The following is a 20,327-nucleotide window of genomic DNA, read 5'->3' on the forward strand; positions in this document are numbered from 1 at the left end:
CGTGCCCTTTCAGAGGAACCATCCCGGCATTTGCCTGGAGCGATTTAGGGAAATCACGGAAAACCTAAATCAGGATGGCCGGACGTGGGATTGAACCGTCGTCCTCCCAAATGCGAGTCCAGTGTGCTACCCACTGGCTAGGCTGTCGTTAAGGGGAGATCGTCGGCCACCGAGTTGTCCATGGTGAGAGGCAATATGTGAAATTTGGTATTCTCCACACACTTCTGACACTGTGGATCTCAGAATATTGAATTCCCTAATGATTTGAGAAAAAGAGTGTCCCATGCACCTAGATCCAACTAGCACTCCACGTTCAAAGCCTGTTAATTCCCATCGTGCAGCCATCATCGTGTCAGAAATCTTTTCACCTGAATCACCTGAGTACAAATGACAGCTCCATCAATGCAACGCCCTTTGTGCACCTCATGTACGCAACACTACTGCCATCTGCAGAGCACTGTTCCATGACTTTGTCACCTCAGTATATACACAGTGTATGAAAATTGTCATTTTAAGTCAAGAAAGAGAGGGAATAACAAAGGAGAACATTTAAAAAAATATATTTAGAAACTTTTATATGCTTTAATAAACACTTCAGGTGGCTTTATGTTTTACTTTTTAGCTTTTTAATGATAATGTGATCTTTTGCTTTCACGTGAATATGTTTTCAAAGATGTATATAACACATTTTTGGGTGTAGAGATTAAATAATAACATAAGCAAAAATAATTGTTTCACAAAAACAACAACAAACCTCTGACTACATGTTTTTACTTGTTTATGAATTTTAAGCCCAAGACGAGGATCCTTTGTACTCCTTATATAAGGTTCCGTTGTTTGACATATACCTCCCTGAAGTATTTTGTCGATCCTCACAACCAAGTAAATTTCAGAGTGAGGGTTGTTGACACTAAATATAGCCTGTAGGAAAGAAAAGAAGGAATCATTACACAGGGATGAATATTTAGCACAATGTCTAATACTTATGAAACAGAAAATTATTTATAGCCAGTAACTCATTACATATTCATTTGTAAAAACTTTAACAAAAACGAAGTCTTTGCTAGAAGCTCTACTTGTTGTAGGGTGATTATTGTTACACTCAGCATAAAATTATTTCCAAATAATGTTCTTTTCTAGCTCACAAATGAATCAACACACAAAGTCCATAACCTACCTGCCTTGGATACTTTATCCATTCATTTGGTATTTGTTGAAACTCCGGTGCCAACAAATTATCTCCAGCACTGCCATTAGTCATTTGGTAAGAAGGAGGAAGCATGTGTCGTACTTGAGGATGATTGACATCAAAATGAAAATTTTCAGTAAGCTTCCTTGTCTGTCCTTGTTTTGTGTCAAACAAAGCTAAAGTTGTTAAATATGGTTCCACCTGTAGAGAACATCAAAGTTGTTTCATTGTGTTTAAGTCACTTCTCTTCACCATACCTGTGCAAGAAATTCTTTCAAAACCATTGGTTTTACATCACAAAATAACTTATGCTTTCTGAATGGTTTGAATTTCTCATACATTTAATTGCAACCCCAACTTTTACTTCTTGACAAAGTAATTTTATTTCAGACACATTGGGTAACGAATACACTTCTTGTAAGACTATCACGTATTGAATGTAACATGTTGAGTTGTTATAAATGCCACTTAGCACATCATGTATACATAGTGGGTGAAAACCTGTGCAACAAGAAGTTGGTAGGGCAATACACAGAAAGGAAAGTAATACCCACCACACTAGATAGCTGCATACATCAATTTACAGTGCAACTTCAGTGCCAATACAGAAATGTAACGGAAGTATCTGTGAATTTCTCACCTACACCTGCAATCATTTGATCAACGCAAACTTATGAATTAGCGATAACACTAGGTTTCTAAAAAAAATCACTGTTTACAATGGCACTCTCATTTTTTAGTGCATATCTAGTTTCTAGCACAGAGAACTCATCCGTCCTAACAAATATATTAATTATTGTTAGAGATGGGAATTATTTTAATTTTGAAATTACTATGAGTGAAAATCACCACAGTTAGAAGAGAAAACATGACAAGACCGAGATTGGGAGAGACATTCAGAGGCTAGATTTAATGGATCTGATTAAGTCGTGAGATGGGTGTAGAAGTATAGTACTCCAAAACTGCTTACAGCTTTCAGCTTTGGTAAAGCAAACATTTTTTTGCAGAACTGCTCTTTCATCAAAAACAGGCTGACATCTGGAATCATTTAAATCTTTGATTATTTTGGGTAATAAGTATGTGTATGTGTTACTGTACAATATAGTTCATACAATGATTTCTATTCCATTTTACACAGGAAGCGACCGCCACCTGAAAGTACTAGCAGGTGCAGTTTAGAGATACCCTTTAAATAACATAAAAGTATTAAAAATATATATGAAAAGGATAGATTGCTACTCACAGTAAAGATGATGTTGAGTTGTAGACCAGCACATCAAAAAGACTGTTACACACTGAGCTTTCGGCCAAAGCCTTCTTCAGAAAAGAAAACACACACACATTCACACAAGCAGGCACACCTCATGCACACATGACCGCTATCTCTGGCCACTGTGACCAGAAGGCAGTTCTCACAGTGAAAGAGAGCAGCAATCCAGAGTAAGGTGGGGTAGGGGAAGAGGAAGGAATAGCAGGGTACAGGAGAGAGAGAGAGAGAGAGAGAGAGAGAGAGAGAAGAGCACTGTCAGATGGAGTGTGCAGGGACTAGATGGCAGCAGGACAAGGCTGCCAGGCACAGTAGGGGGGAGGGACAGGGCGGAGGGGAGGGGAAGTGGAAAAATAGAGAAGCAGATGAGGGGAGTAGGCTAGTTGGTATGTTGGCAGAGAGTGGCACACAATGAAGGTGAGAAGACGTGTATTGGGAGAAGGTGGCAGGACAGAGGGGATGGAAACTATTTGGTGGAGGGCATGGGGACTGTTGGTCATCGTAGGTTAAGTCCAGGATAATTTCAGGAGCAGTGGATGCAGCAGACTAACTCCGAGATGTGCAGTTCAGAATGCTGGTGATGGAGGGGAGGATCCAGATGGTCAGGGTTGTGGAGCAGCCACTGAAATCAAGTGTGATATGTTCAGCTGCATGTTATGCTACAGGGTGATCCACTTTGGTCTTGGCCACAGTTTGGCAATGGCCATTTATCCTGTGGATAGCTGGTTGGAAATCATACCAACTTTTAAAAAAAAAAAGCTGTTCAATGATTGCCGCAGAGCTGGTATATGATATGGCTGCTTTGAAAGGTGATCCAGCCTCTGATGGGGTAGGATAAAGCCTGTGACAGGACTGGAATAGGAAGTGTTGTGAGGTGGACTGGGCAGGTCTTGCACCTGGGTCGTCCACAGGTAGTGGCACAGGGATGAACTAACTTGTTCTGGAGGTTAGGTAGACAATGGAAAACCATGTTAGGAGAGGTTTGAAGGATCTTGGGTAATTGTCCCTCATATCATGTTGTGATGATAGATAATCAAAGCCTTGAAGAAGGATGTGGTTCCGTTGTTCCAGTCTGGAAGATACTGAGTGATGAAGGTGGTACATGGGAGGACTGGTGCTATGTGGGGATATGGCTCAGGAAATCTGTCTGCTGACTACATCTGGGGGATGTTACCTGTCTGTGAAGACCTTTGTAAGGGCACTTAGCATACTGGGCAAGGGAGTTCTTATCACTGCAAATATGCCATTTCCAGGTGGCCACGCTCAATGGGAGGGATTTTTTGGTGCGGATATCCTTCCCAATGATTAAATGATGATGGCGTCCTCTTGGGTAAAATATTCCGGAGGTAAAATAGTCCCCCATTCGGATCTCCGGGCGGGGACTACTCAAGAGGATGTCGTTATCAGGAGAAAGAAAACTGGCATTCTACGGATCGGAGCGCGGAATGTCAGATCCCTTAATCGGGCAGGTAGGTTAGAAAATTTAAAAAGGGAAATGGATAGGTTGAAGTTAGATATAGTGGGAATTAGTGAAGTTCGGTGGCAGGAGGAACAAGACTTCTGGTCAGGTGACTACAGGGTTATAAACACAAAATCAGATAGGGGTAATGCAGGAGTAGGTTTAATAATGAATAGGAAAATAGGAATGCGGGTAAGCTACTACAAACAGTATAGTGAACGCATTATTGTGGCCAAGACAGATATGAAGCCCACACCTACTACAGTAGTACAAGTTTATATACCAACTAGCTCTGCAGATGACGAAGAAATTGAAGAAATGTATGATGAAATAAAAGAATTTATTCAGATTGTGAAGGGAGACGAAAATTTAATAGTCATGGGTGACTAGAATTCGTCTGTAGGAAAAGGGAGAGAAGGAAACGTAGTAGGTGAATATGGATTGGGGCTAAGAAATGAAAGAGGAAGCCGCCTGGTAGAATTTTGCACAGAACACAAATTAATCATAGCTAACACTTGGTTTAAGAATCATGAAAGAAGGTTGTATAAATGGAAGAACCCTGGAGATACTAAAAGGTATCAGATAGATTATATAACGGTAAGACAGAGATTTAGGAACCAGGTTTTAAATTGTAAGACATTTTCAGGGGCAGATGTGGACTCTGACCACAATCTATTGGTTATGACCTGTTGATTAAAACTGAAGAAACTGCAAAAAGGTGGGAATTTAAGGAGATGGGACCTGGATAAACTGAAAGAACCAGAGGTTGTACAGAATTTCAGGGAGAGCATAAGGGAAAAATTGACAGGAATGGAGGACAGAGATACAGTAGAAGAAGAATGGGTAGCTTTGAGGGATGAAGTAGTGAAGGCGGCAGAGGATCAAGTAGGTAAAAAGATGAGGGCTAGTAGAAATCCTTGGGTAACAGAAGAAATATTGAATTTAATTGATGAAAGGAGAAAATATAAAAATGCAGTAAATGAAGCAGGCAAAAACGAATACAAACGCCTCAAAAATGAGATCGACAGGAAGTGCAAAATGGCTAAGCAGGGATGGCTAGAGGACAAATGTAAGGATGTAGAGGCCTATCTCACTAGGGCTAAGATAGATACTGCCTACAGGAAAATTAAAGAGACCTTTGGAGATAAGAGAACCACTTGTATGAACATCAAGAGCTCAGATGGAAACCCAGTTCTAAGGAAAGAAGGGAAAGCACAAAGGTGGAAGGAGTATATAGAGGGTCTATACAAGGGCGATGTACTTGAGGACAATATTATGGAAATGGAAGAGGATGTAGATGAAGATGAAATGGGAGATATGATACTGCGTGAAGAGTTTGACAGAGCACTGAAAGACCTGAGTCGAAACAAGGCCCCCAGAGTAGACAACATTCCATTGGAACTACTGACGGCCTTGGGAGAGCCAGTCCTGACAAAACTCTACCATTTGGTGAGCAAGATGTATGAAACAGGCGAAATACCCTCAGACTTCAAGAAGAATATAATAATTCCAATCCCAAAGAAAGCAGGTGTTGACAGATGTGAAAATTGCCGAACTATCAGTTTAATAAGTCACAGCTGCAAAATACTAATACGAATTCTTTACAGACGAATGGAAAAACTGGTAGAAGCCGACCTCGGGGAAGATCAGTTTGGATTCCTTAGAAATACTGGAACACGTGAGGCAATACTGACCTTACGACTTATCTTAGAAGAAAGATTAAGGAAAGGCAAACCTACGTTTCTAGCATTTGTAGACTTAGAGAAAGCTTTTGACAATGTTGACTGGAATACTCTCTTTCAAATTCTAAAGGTGGCAGGGGTAAAATACAGTGAGCGAAAGGCTATTTACAATTTGTACAGAAACCAGATGGCAGTTATACGACTCGAGGGACATGAAAGGGAAGCAGTGTTTGGGAAGCTTTCGAAATGTGGTGCTACAGAAGAATGCTGAAGATTAGATGGGTAGATCACATAACTAATGAGGAAGTATTGAATAGGATTGGGGAGAAGAGAAGTTTGTGGCACATCTTGACCAGAAGAAGGGATCGGTTGGTAGGACATGTTCTGAGGCATCAAGGGATCACCAATTTAGTATTGGAGGGCAGCGTGGAGGGTAAAAATCGCAGAGGGAGACCAAGAGATGAATACACTAAGCAGATTCAGAAGGATGTAGGTTGCAGTAGGTACTGGGAGATGAAGAAGCTTGCACAGCGTAGAGTAGCATGGAGAGCTGCATCAAACCAGTCTCAGGACTGAGGACCACAACAACAACATCCTTCCCAACTCTCCCAAAGTGGTGTTCCCACACTCACCCAATCCCCACAACATCCTAGTCTATCCCTATGCCACTCCCAATTCCAACTCTTTGCCACATGGATCATATCCCAGTGGAAGACTAAGGTGCAGGACCTGCCCAATCCACCCACCCAGCACTTTCTATTCCAGTCCTGTCACAGGCTTATCCTACCCCATCAGAGGCCCATCCACCTGTGAAAGCAGCCACGTCATATACCAGCTCTGCTGCAATCATTGCACAGATTTTTATGTTGGTATGACTACCAGCTTGCTGTCCACCAGGATGAATGGCCACTGCCAAACTGTGGGCAAGAGCAAAGTGGACTACCCTATAGCACAACATGCAGTTGAACATAATGTGCTTGATTTCAATGGCTGCTTCACAACTCAAACCATTTGGATCCTCACCCCTACCACCAGCTCCAGGTTGCTGCTTTCATTCAACACAAGAGTTGCATTCTGGCCACAGCGGCCGGAGATAGCGGTCATGTGTGCACAAGGTATGGTTGCTTGTGTGAATGAGCATCCGTTTTCTTTTCCGAAGAAAGCTTTGGCCGAAAGCTCAATGTGTAACAGTCTTTTTGTTGTGCCTGTCGACAACTCAACATGTCTTCATAATGGCAAGTAACATTCTATTCTTTTCATAATATTGTTGGTATCCTAACCCACACTTTCCATTGTTTGACATAAAAGTATCCTGTAACAGGGGATCCATCTACTCATTGCAGGGTTGATAACCTGCCTTGACGAGTAGCAATAAAGACTGAATTATCTAACATATTTTTCGAATTTATAAAATATTTATAGAATTTTATCACTGACATTCTCAGATGAAACAAATGATAAAAATATGAATGTAGCACTTCTCTCTCTGTCACTGAGCAAAGCGAATGAATTTGTAGTTACAGAGAAACTTTTGCAAGCAGAAATGACAAACAACTGTTTATATGAAAAACTACAAAATCCAGTGTGTTCAAAATACATGACTTGGCTAAATTATTCACCATTAATCTATATCTGTTTTGATAATTACCTCAGAAAAATAAAGTAATGCCCCCCCCCCCCCCGGGGGTACCATAGGGCACAACTAGAGGAGCTAAAACCAAATGAAGCAGTCTATCGAAAAAGTGGAACATTGTGTGGTAATTCATTTTCTGCATTTGGGGAAACAATGTTGCAACATTCACTGCTGAGTTGGTGAAACTGTACGGCAATAATTCACTATTGTATGACACTGTGCACGGGTGTGCAGATGCTTCAAGAATGGTCAAACAATTTCGAATGAAAAAAGAAAGAAGTGATGGACCATCACCCTGTGAAGAACCAAAATTCACAAGAGAAGTGGAGACTATGGTGCTCAAACACAAGCATATCACAATAAAGACAACAGAGAAAAAAGTTAAAATCAGTCGTGGACCAGTTTTCAACATCTGAACACAACAAAATGTCACCGTCCACTAGGTTCCACAGTTCATACCCATCCAAAAGCCTTCTGAACCAAGGAAGCAGTGGAAATATTGCTGCTGTGTCAGGCCAATTCAGATGACTTTTTAACTGCCTAACCACCATGGATGAGTGCTTATGACCCTAAGACAAACAACCAAGGCAAATGGATGAAACATTGATCCATCGTCACAGAAAAAGGCAAAGATCCAACCATTTTAAGGTAATGCTGCATGTTTTGGGGGGCTGCAATGGTGTGGTGCTAACAGATTATGCTCAGAAGGGGCAAACCATCACAAGAGCACACTACAAAAATCTCTTATTGAGGTTACGAGAGGTTGTCGAGAGAAAGTGTTGTGGGATGTTGTACAAGAGCCTGTTTTTGCTCCACTAAAATTAATTAACCAATTAATTAATTTAGTACCTACACTAATTAATTTATTTATTTAGTACTTATGCTAACTGTCAGACAACAGTTGTGTGTTCTTATTTTGGAACTGTACTTACTCACTCAATACGGAAACTGGAGTCTAAATAATAGTTACATTAATGTTTGTGAAAATTACAACACAAAGAAGAATACATGTAATTGAAACAAAGTTTGTACCAGATATTAAGAAAATAATAATATGAACATGACCGAGTTAACAGAATTGTGCATTGTAAATGAATGCAGAGTAATATCCCCACATTCTAAAATCAGAACACACGAGGGTTGGAACTTAAATAGTGGCAACTATTTATTCACAACCAATACAAAAGAGTTACATGTTTGCACATGTTACTGTCCTTCAAAGCAGTCACCAGCGTTGTGTAGAACCTGTTGCAAGCAATGTGGAAGGCATCGTGTACCATTAGCAGAGCCTGTTCTGTTGATGGTGCGAATGGAGTTGTCTAAAGTTATGGTGATTCTTGTGTACGACTGTGATGGTGTTATCCTAAGGCATTACATTCCTCCACGGCAGACCATCAATGGACAGTATTACTGTTCGTTTTTGGAACATCACCTGCGACCAGCTTTGCGAAAGAAGCAGCGACACTTCCTGCGCAACCCACCCATCATTTTGCTTAACAACATGCGGGCACATACAGCGCAAGCTGTGGCTGCACTGTTCGGTTGATGGGGCTGGGAAGTACTGTACCACCCACCATACTCCCTGGACTTAATTCCTTGTGACTTTGATTTGATTCTAAAGATGAAGGAACCACTTCATGGCATTCGCTTCAGAACTGTTCCAGAGATTCGACAGGCAGCAGACCGTTCCATTCACACCATCAATAGAACAGGCTCTGCTAACGGTATACTACGCCTTCCACATCGCTCGCAACAGGCTCTACACAACTCTGGTGACTACTTTGAAGAACGGTAACAGGTGCAAACATGTAACTCTTATGTATCAGTTATGAATAAGTAGTTGCCACTATTTAAGTTGGCAATGGCCCTGCTGCATTGGATACACCGGTTCCCATCAGATCACCAAAGTTAAGCACTGTCAGACGTGGCCTGCACTTGGATGGGTGACCATCCAGGCCACCATGTGCTGTTGACATTTTTCGGGGTGCACTGAGCCTTGTGACGCCAACTGAAGAGCTACTTGACAAAATAGTAGCGACTCGAGTCAATGAAAACCATCATAACGACGGGGAGAGCAGTGTGCTGACCACACACCCCTCCTATCTGCACCCTCAGCTGAGGATGACACAGCGGTCAGATGATCCCAATGGGCCACTTGTGGCCTGAAGTCGGAGTGCAAAAAAAATATTTAAGTTCTAACCATCATATAAACAATGCAGCATGGAATCAAAGACAACCTGGAAATGTTCCTTAAGAACCCTTCATGCAGTTTCTATGAGAGTTCGCAAAGCATCAACGATCCTTGCTGGAGAACAGTGATGAACCAGATGAAAAAACACATCCTACAGATGTTCAAAGGCCAGTACACTAGGGCACCACTATTGCAGGGTGCAATAGTGGTGTTACCCATCTTTCTTCAAACAATACTTGCACAGTCCTTGAATCCAGGGCTAACATCTAAACCATCTTTCTGCAAACATTTTTTGCTGGGAAATTTTATGGCACATCCACTGAGTTTGGATTCATTTTGGTCATTATCTTTGGATTCTCTACTTTTAAGAAATGTTTGTATATGATAGTTATTGGAGGATTCATTGATTTCAATACGGCTTACTCAAAATAAATTTTAAAAAGTCACAATAATATCTATCAGTCTCCTTTTATTGCATTACATTTTATCAAACCATTTTCAACTTCTTTAGGCTTTCCAAATAACGTAATCTTCCGAAGTCCTGAAAAACAGGTATTTGTCCAAACAATGATAATAGTTTTGTTCTTTACACAGTTAATCACTCTCTCATTTTGTATATCAAAGTGATTAGTCCAGTTTATAAATTATTAAGTAAATTCCTAAAATTGCACTTGCAAAAACTGATACAAAATCGTCAGTAGCGTTTACTTGCCAACAAAATTCTCTTTGTGTATGACAGAATATTATAAAACATTAAAAATAAAGTTATCTCTAAAGCTTATCATTTTAGGTTCACCTTATATCCTCACTTAATGATCACTAAGCTTTATTCCATAATCATGGTTGTACTGAGCACTTACTCCTTTGAATCTTCAATTGGTTATCAGTACCATACAAACTTGTAAGATCATAAATGGATTCAGTGAAGCAACTTTAAACTATTCCAAGCCATGGAGTGAAGTCTGCAAGCTCCTTTTTAAGTATTTAGGGAAAATTGCTAACTTTTTTTATGCATCATTTAGTGTTTTATTAGTACAAACCTACTTTTTTTCTACAAAGCTTGATATTATCCTGAAACAACATAAAAACTATTTGCCGCAGAAAAGATATAATATAATTCTTTACGTAATTACCGTTAAACCCCTATTTTACATTTTCGTGCAGTCCAGACTCAAAAAATACAAAAATCAAGGAAAATACAGAATTGAGGAAAATGTTAAAACCCTCCAAAATACAAGCAAAACCACATGTAATTGGCATATATCACTAAAAATCACAATCCTTTCCAATACTTTTCATGAAATTTGTCTAACTGAAGGAAATTAAATGTACAATACAAAGTTCATGCAATAATTTGTGGTAATGAATTTCATCACTTCTTTAAAAAAAAAATCACAGAAGTGTAACAGCAAGTAAACACTGATACAAAAATTGAAATTGGTATCTGGGTACAAGACATTCGAGCTGTTTTCTGACATGCTACAACTACAAATTATACATTCAAAACACATGCTTTTGAGAGATTATCCTTTGTGCTCGCCCAAAAAAAGCAAAATGGATAAACATGTTGAATTAAACCAAAAACATCACAGCAGCTAAGTGGTTAAACCATAAGCATAAATGCAGACATCTGCTTAATGACGTACTTCGTCACCATTGCTGTTATTGTTTAATGCTTTTCTTATGAGCTGCAATTCATAGACTCATTACTGTTAAAGTGTTATTTTAGCCTTGATGAGAGAAACAGAAGTAAAAAAAATGAGTTTACTTCCCCAATTGCCATTACAAGCTTATCAGAAGTCAATTCAGTGAATTTCTGTAGACTTTGTAAAATTGTTGCTGAATACAGTACATCAGAAATCAGAACAATTTGCACTAACTGTTGTTTTTCCATTATGCTGAAACGTAGCAATAGTCGTATCATAATTGCGCAGTGATGCTAAATGTTGCAAGCTTTGTTGGCAACACCTATCATAGATTATGCCAACATTTCCTCTCCACAACAGCCTAAAATAATCCTTCAATTCCACTATCACCCATGGCGTAAACTATCTGTTCACACCTGAACTATCTGTTCTGTTATAACTTGTTCAGTCACATCAAATGTCAATAGGAAGAAAATGGGATGAAGGAAGAAAATGGGATGAAGGAAGAAAATGGGATGAAGGAAGAAAATGGGATAAAGTGAGACCTTGAATACGAACCTAAAATTGAGGTAAACTTTCCTAAGAAGAAATGTAAAATTGGGGTATTTTTAGCATTGATCTTATGGGTTTTTCACAAGAGCTACTAATTTATGGCGCACACACACACACACACACACACACACACACACACACACACACACACACACAAAACAGAGAATGTAAAATTGAAATTCTATTGTACATTTGAAGGCAAATGAAAATACTAAATACAATTTGGCGTATCAATACTGATTCTTAACAACAAAAAAAGAGGTTTGTCATTCAGCATTTCTATGACAGCTGGTTATTGAGCTGTTTGACTTGACAAGTGAATGTGGGGGATACACAGGGAAACTGCAGTGTGCTCTCATGGTAGCAAATGCAGCATAAGATGAACAAACAGAATTTTTATTTGCTATGTTAACCACCCATGCACTGCAGTTTTCCACAAATATGGAAATTATTCTCCATATCCCCTTTCCATGGTCACCTTTGAGTAAACCAAACTAATCACATTGTGCTCATTTAATTTTGCATAAAGTTAAACTCACACAAAAAAATCATAACCTCATGGAATCTGAATTATAGTCTGCAACATCTATGAGGTATTTCATTTTACTGACAACTGATTTTAGTATAAAAATTATCATTCAACTTACCTGGCAAAGCCCTTCCTTCTCTCCATCAATTGGTGCTTGAAGACGAAATCTTATATTTTCACAAGTAACTAAAATACGTTGACCAAACTGTTCTCTATATGGCTCGATATTTTGCTCAACAGCATTATCAGTATTATTCTTTACATGCTGAAAAATAAAACTGTCATTTCAGAATTCTTCCTGACAACCTTTGGAATTGCAATGAACATCGTAACAGCAACACAAGATTATATGAAACTGTCAACATGAAAATTACACTAGTTTGAGCTGCCAGGGATGACTGCTTGCTTGTGTGAATGAATGTGTTTGTGTTTCTGTATGTGTTTGCCTTTTCATAGCAAAGGCTGTGGCCAAAAGCAAATGTGTAAGGGTCTTTAATTGTGCCTGTCTGCAATTTAACGTATCATCTTTATGATAAGGAGCAATCTAACTTTTCCTTACACTGATGTAAAAAGTATATTTGGAAATAAAAGGTGATCAGCACTGAAATTAGGAATTAAAAATTAATCCAATTCATAGCAAAAAGAATAACTGCTCTAACTTTCTACTGGCCAAAAATGCAGTAAAGCACTACAATATATAAATCCATTTTCTTGCTCTAACAACTAAAAAATAAAAAGGTCTTGATGACATAATAATTATCAATACACACCACATCACCATCTAATGTTCCAAGAGATAGTGATGAACACATACATTCAACTGAATAGAATTTTTAATAGAATTAGGATCAGCAGCTATGGCACTATGCAATCTTTGTTCTAGCACCACAAAGCATAAAATGATTCAATAACAAACAAAATCAGAGTACAGATTATTTGAAGTAAAATACATTCCACAGCTATAGTGATATAATGATGTGGTGGACACAGTTCTGCACTTCAAGAATGCAAATAAGTGTTGTTCAGGTTTATCAAAATGTGTAAGTCATGAAATAAAATAGAATGGTATTTAATCTTTTCTTCAGTTCAAAATCAAAACATCATGTTTCATACATCCTAATGACAACTGCATTTAGGTTCACCTAAAGTAAAGTCATTAAGTCTCCTACACTGAAAATCAATTTTTTTATAACTTCCAAGTTCTATTCTGGAGATCTTGGACAAAAATCACAGGATAAATCCAAAGATCTCATTATTACACGGGCTGCAATTTTTATAGATAGTAGATCTGTGGCAGATAGACTAGTAAAAGTTGTTACATAAGATGCCAGCTTTGGTTGAGTGAAGTAGACTACACAGTGTGAAGCCTTCTTGTGCAATGTAAATGATCAAGATAATCATTTATGACTGAGATTTACATAATAAGTATCACTTCAAAAATGGTTGAACAGTGTAATTTGTTAGCTTCAATAAGTTTAATCTCAGGCATTCATAAGTATCAGATTACAGAGTTGACAATAATTAGACGTTTGGTTCTATAATATTAAGAAGTAGGAACACAGACCAGTTGTGTTCTGAGCATGGAAAGCCATTAATTCTTACATGTCTCTGAGACAAAGGGAGGAGACAAGTGGGGAGAGATACAACATGAATGTAGTAGTTTCTACATCTCTTGGTGGTACGAGATTCATAAGAGTTAAGTTCTGGCATTCATATTTTGCATGAGAACTGTCACAGATGGATTCTTACTGAGCACAAAAGAAGTGCAATTTGCAATACTTCACAGAAAGCCAGAGACGGTCACCTGAGGCACTGAACATGGATCTCATAGTTTTCACCACTCACTGTGCACTCATTGCTTTACCACCGTGCACAAAAGAACAAGCTTTTATTTAAAGTGAAATACGAAAAGAAATGGTGCAGATAGTAACTAACATTACTTTAAAGCCTCTGTAAACACAATGTTAAAGTTAGTGTTATCAGAGAAATAGATACATAAAAGAATTTGTATTATTAATACACAGGCAAACAAATGAAGCTGGCTGAGCAAGATGTTAGCGGAGTCAGAACAAAATGGCACCGCCCACTGATAAAGTGGAGTATCACGTGGTAATTTATTCTTGGTAGCCGCAGAAATATTGCAGCTGTGTCAGGCTAAATTAGACAGCTAAAGAAGACATCTGGATTTGGCTAACACAGTTGAATATTTCTGCTTTTGCTGAAAACAAGTTACAGCATGACACTCAATTCAACTGATGCAGCATTTTGTTCTGATTCATTATTAATGGCTTTACTAATGTTACCACTGTGCATAAACAACATGCTTTGAGAATTTCAGTGTGTACCAGTACTGAACACATGTATCTGCTAACACACAAAAAATTATATGAACGTGTGGTGACTCTTCTTTCATACATGTCCGAGAGAACAGACACCATTCATTCATATAACCGATTCACCTCGATGGGCAATTAACCCACAAGGTTCAGCGCGGATATACATTTACATCCAACCTCCTGTGGGACTCTATAATTAGTAAGCAGGGTAGACATGGACAAGGACTGCAGATAGGTAGTGCTAGGTGGGAGAATGGGTCAGCCGGGGAGCATACTGAGACAGTCTGCGCATTTGTAATAAACACTGTGTCCGGGTGGCACTATGGTTAATACAACTGCCTAGTAAGCAGGAGATCCCAGGTTCCAGTCCTAGTCTGACACACATTTTCACTCACTGCCGCTGATTCCGCATAAATTCTCGATGCAGCTGATACCATTAATTCCCTGTCCTTTCCTTTCCCTCCCATCCAACTTCAATTACAAAATATGAATCACAGCTGCGGACTCTGCAGGCTGTCTGTTCTTTCAGACATGTCCAAAAGAACAGATACCATGTGTTCACATAACTGATTCGCCTCGATGGGCAATTAATATACAGCCTGCAATGTGGATGCTCATTTACGTTTTACCTCCAGCCGGAATCTAAAAGTAGTGACCATGGAGGACACAGATGGGGCTGCAGATATGTGGCTTTTTGTGGGAGGGCACTGAGATAGTCCACATATTTGCTATAAACATTGTCTGGGCAGCTCAGTGGTTAACACAATTGCCTAGTAAGTAGGAGATCCAGGGTTCGAGTCCCAGTCTAGAGCATACTTTCACTCATTGCCACTGACTCTGCATGAAGTCCCACTGCAGCTGATATCATTAGTTCCTTCACTCTCCATTCCTTTCCTTTCCTTTCCTTTCCTTTCCCCTTCCTCCAATTTCAATTGTAAAACAAAAAATTGATTACATAATTTTATTTTTTTGAAGTAATATTAAAACTTTATGGTTACCTCTCGCAATAGTAGTAGTAACAGTAGCAGTAGTGGTGGTAGTAGTAGTAGTAATAGCAGCACCACTAGCAGTGACCTACCTGGTAAGTGTTCTGTTTAACCACTGCAAGACATTAATTACCTAGGGCCGTCTGTACAATCTCCGGCTAGCAGCCAGTTAAGCTCTACTCCCAGAGTAGCGCAAGAAATGCACTGTACAAGCCTGAAATAATGCCTATCCGGAGAATAAACTCAAGATAAATAACCGATGATTTTTGGCCGGTTAGCGAGCTTAACTGGGAAATAAGTTGTCAAGTGGCAGAACTAGTGACAGGTGCAGTTGCAGACATCAATGACAAGATTTTGTCTGAAATGTTCACAAGCATGATGAAGAAGAAAAAAGTGAGATGACGCTGATTCCAAATTTATATCCAGATTTCGCTCATCAAAGGAAGCCATAGTTTGTCTTTAGTATCTTGTCTGTGAGAAATGGGAGCATATGACAGACAGGTGAGACTATTTCTCTGTTTTCTAAAATAATAGTGTTTTTTTATGCATTTGATTTTAGTACTTTGTGAATTCCGTCATGTTATTTATGTAAATCAGGTGCACTAAAATGATGACTTGGCCAAAATAGTCTTATTTATCTGGCATGTATTAAAATTTCTGCAACAGTGGAAAGGACTGTTTCATTTTATTTAACAGTGGCTTAATAAACTTAACCAAATCGAAGAACCACACCAGTTATGAGCACTATTTGTATTAACAGCTGTTTCAGTTTTAGACGAAAACATTGATTTTTCATGCAGCAAAACATTTTTAATGAAACAGTTGTATTCTAATTTCTTTCAGCCACATTACTTCAATAGTAGAACATGTTGTTCCACTCTGTTTTCAATTAGGAATTACCCTTTATGTAAACGCCATGGCGCCATGGCAGTGTCGGAAAACTTTCGCCTTTTAGTGAAAATATTCCAATTACATGCACATTGACACTTCAGAGCAACATTATCTCCCATCTACCATTATTCACTGAAGCCTGTGGACTATCTGTGTTTACTCACACTAAGTTTAACACAGTAAGATTAACAGGAAAGTTAGTATTTAAAAAACCGGTGATGCTTCCTCAGCTACAGAACATAGCTGCTGTGTTTCTTAATTATCAGTATTATCCCCATAAGCCCATCCATGTTTATGATAAAATAATGATTATACATTTACTTTACAGGGGCAGAAAAGGAGTCTAGTTAATGAATCCACACAGTTTTAGCACAGTGGAAGGAATGCCTGGAAAGCTATGTTTTTATCTTTCCTTGAATATTAAGTTATTTTCAGTGTCCTCCTTTATTTCAGATTGTAGCTAGCTGAAGGTAACTAAAACTGAAATATCTTATGTTGCACTTCTGCGAAGCACCATTTTTCTGTAATTGATGGCTTAGTATGACTGTTTAATGTAATAAATAGTAACTAATGTCCAGAGTTCACTCAGCCACATCTACAGCAGAAAACATTGTTCATGCTTATCTCCCATTGGGGCAACAACTTTACATCTTTTACTGAATGCTTCTGGGCAAAAAAGTTGTACACAACCTAGAATTATTCCTACAAACATATAAATTACTTGTGCTTGCTCAAGTTAAGTTTAACACAGTAAAATTAACAGGAAAGTTAGTCTTTTTAAGAAAGAAGTATATGGCTGTTGTGTTTCTTGGTTATTAGTATTATCCACAAAACCTCATCCATATTTATCATAAAGTAATTGTTATCTGTGTGTCACAAGAACATAGGTACTCGTCCATTCAGCTAACACGTAATCTTTAGTTATTGAATCTACGTAATCGCAACAGTGAAAGGACTTGCTAGCAAGTTATGTTTTTACATTTCTCTTGAATTGTCAAACAAACTGTCTCATGTCATTCTTTTTCTTTTTTTCAGAAATTACTCTGTTCCACCAATAAAGCAGCTACTACTGACACTCAAATATTTTGCCTGTGATGATTTTTTTTCTGTCCATTGAGAACTTCATTGGTACTGGCAAGGGGACAGCCAGGAGGATTATTAAATTGATGCGTAGACACTGGACAATAGGCACAATACACAGTTTTGTTAATTAGGCTATTTCTGTTCTCTGATGTAATTAACTGAAAATAAAATAAAGACATTTGCATGGAATAATATACTTTTATTCTGAAATCATTTGTTTAAGCTGTACTTTCTGATCCTAAATTTTAACTTATGCTCTTTTCTAACCAATACAGTTCTTCCTCCCTTCTCTGGTTCTTGTCATGCTACATTTGAAGCAGCACCATATGCAACTCTGCTAATTCTTTCACACTTGATAACATGTATTTTTATTCTGAAAACAAAACTTACAGTTTTAAGCTGAGATGACTGCAGAAAAGCAAGAATACAGTAAAGGTGTCATGTCTACAGTTACTTCCTCTTCGCTCCCACATTACATACAGCTGCCAAAGATGATTGCAAAAGCCAAAATTATGTATGAAATAGTTATTGTTCATCAAATTTTTAGGGTGAGATATAATAACAGCCTCCAATTTGAATATGTGCCATAGGTACATTTCTACCCCAGGATTATAAGAGCCGGCCACTGTGGCCGAGCGGTTCTAGGTGCTTCAGTCCTGAACCACGCTGCTGCTATGGTCACAGGTTCAAATCCTGCCTCGGGCATGGATGTGTTTAATGTCCTTAGGTTAGTAAGGTTTAAGTAGTTCTAAATCTGGGGGACTGATGACCTCAGATGTAAAGTCCCATAGTGCTTAGAGCCATTTGAACCATTCGATTATAATAAGGATTACAGTTGTTTATTGTAAATGTTGGCATCTTATTCTCCATTTATATGCTCAATATAATTATTAATAATCACTCATAAAAACAAGATTTATATATTCCCAATAACTGTAAAAGTGGATGCACAATGTTCAAAAATTCAGCACAGGTACGTTCAGTAGAAACCCCTTGCTGCTCTAATGAATTAGTCATTCTAACACACAAATACAACAGCAAACTAGCCAGTAACACCCCTCAGGATTGTCAGTCAAATCAATCTCAGTGATGTCTGTATTGTCACACTTGGAGACTCTTAAAAGACCAACTATTTCACGAAGCAGATTGCATTTCAAATCGATTTTATACTATGTCCCTACTTGGATCATGACGTCCTTCCCTTGACAACTTTATCATGTCATAAATTTCATTATATACAACGTTTCATATATGGGGCACTATGGATCTGTAGCCTCTGCTGCCCTTCATAGACATAATATCTACATGCTTGTTTCTTGGGGGGAAAAAATAACGTACGTCTGTTGTTCCAGCTCAGTCGATCTGTGTGAAGTTGTTTCTGAATGGAAACTATTGCATTTTTTCCCATACTTTATTCGGAAATCCAGAAGGCTCTCTTACTAGTCAACCAACAAATACCTGACCCTTCAACTAATTTTACAATAGATCGTTATACTGCTATACATGCAAGTACCCTACAAACTTCATTAAATGTTTTGCACTAATGTTTTCAATGAATGAAACTGCGGAATATTTCATGTTTTCTACAACACTCTTGAACTCGACTACAGTATCTACCAGCCTCAAAATCTCCTCAAACAAATTTAATTTTGCGATCTGGAGAATGCTTATCATTCACGTTACACATGCTATTTCTGCAGATGATGACTAAACTAAATACGAAATGACGCACGCGAAAATATCCAGTGCGCTCTTAAGTTGTTGCCAACATAACAGGACAGGAATGCTATTCCGGAAATAATTAACCCATGAATAAAATGGTCTCATACAACGTGCACTACAATTTAACCCATGGTTAGCCTCTTCCTCAGTTATCTATCCCTGGATTTAACCCAAGATTGTACAAATGGCCTCCATTGAGATAGATATGATTTTTATTTATGGACACGCAAAGGGCAATCAATATTAGGCTACATGGCTGTATAAAAATGCATTTTCAGACAGAAGACAATTCAGGCCTTAAGGAATTGTCAATTATGTTTCGGATGGAAGCGTGATGGGTAAAAATTGTAGAGAGATACCAATGCCTGAATACAGTAAGCAGGTTCAAATGGATGTAGACTGCAATGGTTATTCAGAGATGAAGAGGCTTGCACAGGATAGACTATCATGCAGAGCTGCATCAAACCAATCTTTGGACTGAAAAACAAACAACATTATTTATGCAGTCAAACACCTTGGAAAACAAATAAGAAACATCAACTGGTTTTAGTTTATTACTTAAAGCTTGTAATAGTTGGTGAGTGAACATACAAACATCTGTCTCAGTCGAGCAACCCTTCTGGAATTTTAACTGTGATATTCTAAGTAAATTGTTTTTGCTTGAATGTGAAATTACTCTTGAATACATTACTTTTTCACATATTTTGCAAAAACACATCTGTAAGGGGATTGGTAATAATTATTTAAGCCTTTCTTGACATCATTCTTATATGGAGGTTTATCAATGAAATATTTTAATATGGAAAAATTTCCTATGATAGTGATGCATTACATTTATCACTAAGGACATTACCTATCAAGTTAGGACAACTTTTCAAAATTCTGTTTGAAATTCCATCAACACCATATCACCTAATGTTTTCAGAACTTTTATAAGTCTATTAACTTCAGTGAAGATTGTTGGTGCTACTTCTAGTTGGTTAATGTTTTGTGGACTGATATTTTTAAATTGTATTCTTGCTTCTTCAACTTAACCATTTAATCCTATTTTTTGTTGCTAGATTTAGAAAGAGATTGTTGAAAATACTCCAACTTGTGAATTATCAGTCACATCATAGTTATTTAGTTTAATTGTGAAGGTACCTTCTGTGCTGACTGGTT

At 38.2% G+C, this 20,327-nt stretch overlaps 1 protein-coding gene and 1 pseudogene across 1 annotated transcript in view; one reads left to right on the forward strand and one right to left on the reverse strand.

Annotated features, from left to right (window-relative positions):
- LOC126483634 (dedicator of cytokinesis protein 9) overlaps window positions 1–20,327 on the reverse strand; it is a 344,753-nt gene that overhangs the window by 242,352 nt on the left and 82,074 nt on the right. The window contains exons 9-11 of the mRNA XM_050106687.1: window positions 12,267–12,413; window positions 1,178–1,390; window positions 755–921 (exon numbers count right to left, since the gene is read on the reverse strand). Coding sequence (XP_049962644.1) covers window positions 755–921; window positions 1,178–1,390; window positions 12,267–12,413 — 527 coding nt within the window. The remainder of the gene's footprint in view (window positions 1–754; window positions 922–1,177; window positions 1,391–12,266; window positions 12,414–20,327) is intronic.
- Window positions 9,088–9,205, forward strand: LOC126485822 (5S ribosomal RNA; annotated as a pseudogene).

The sequence above is a fragment of the Schistocerca serialis genome, chromosome 6 (genome assembly GCF_023864345.2).
Source record: "Schistocerca serialis cubense isolate TAMUIC-IGC-003099 chromosome 6, iqSchSeri2.2, whole genome shotgun sequence".
Classification (NCBI taxonomy): domain Eukaryota; kingdom Metazoa; phylum Arthropoda; class Insecta; order Orthoptera; family Acrididae; genus Schistocerca; species Schistocerca serialis.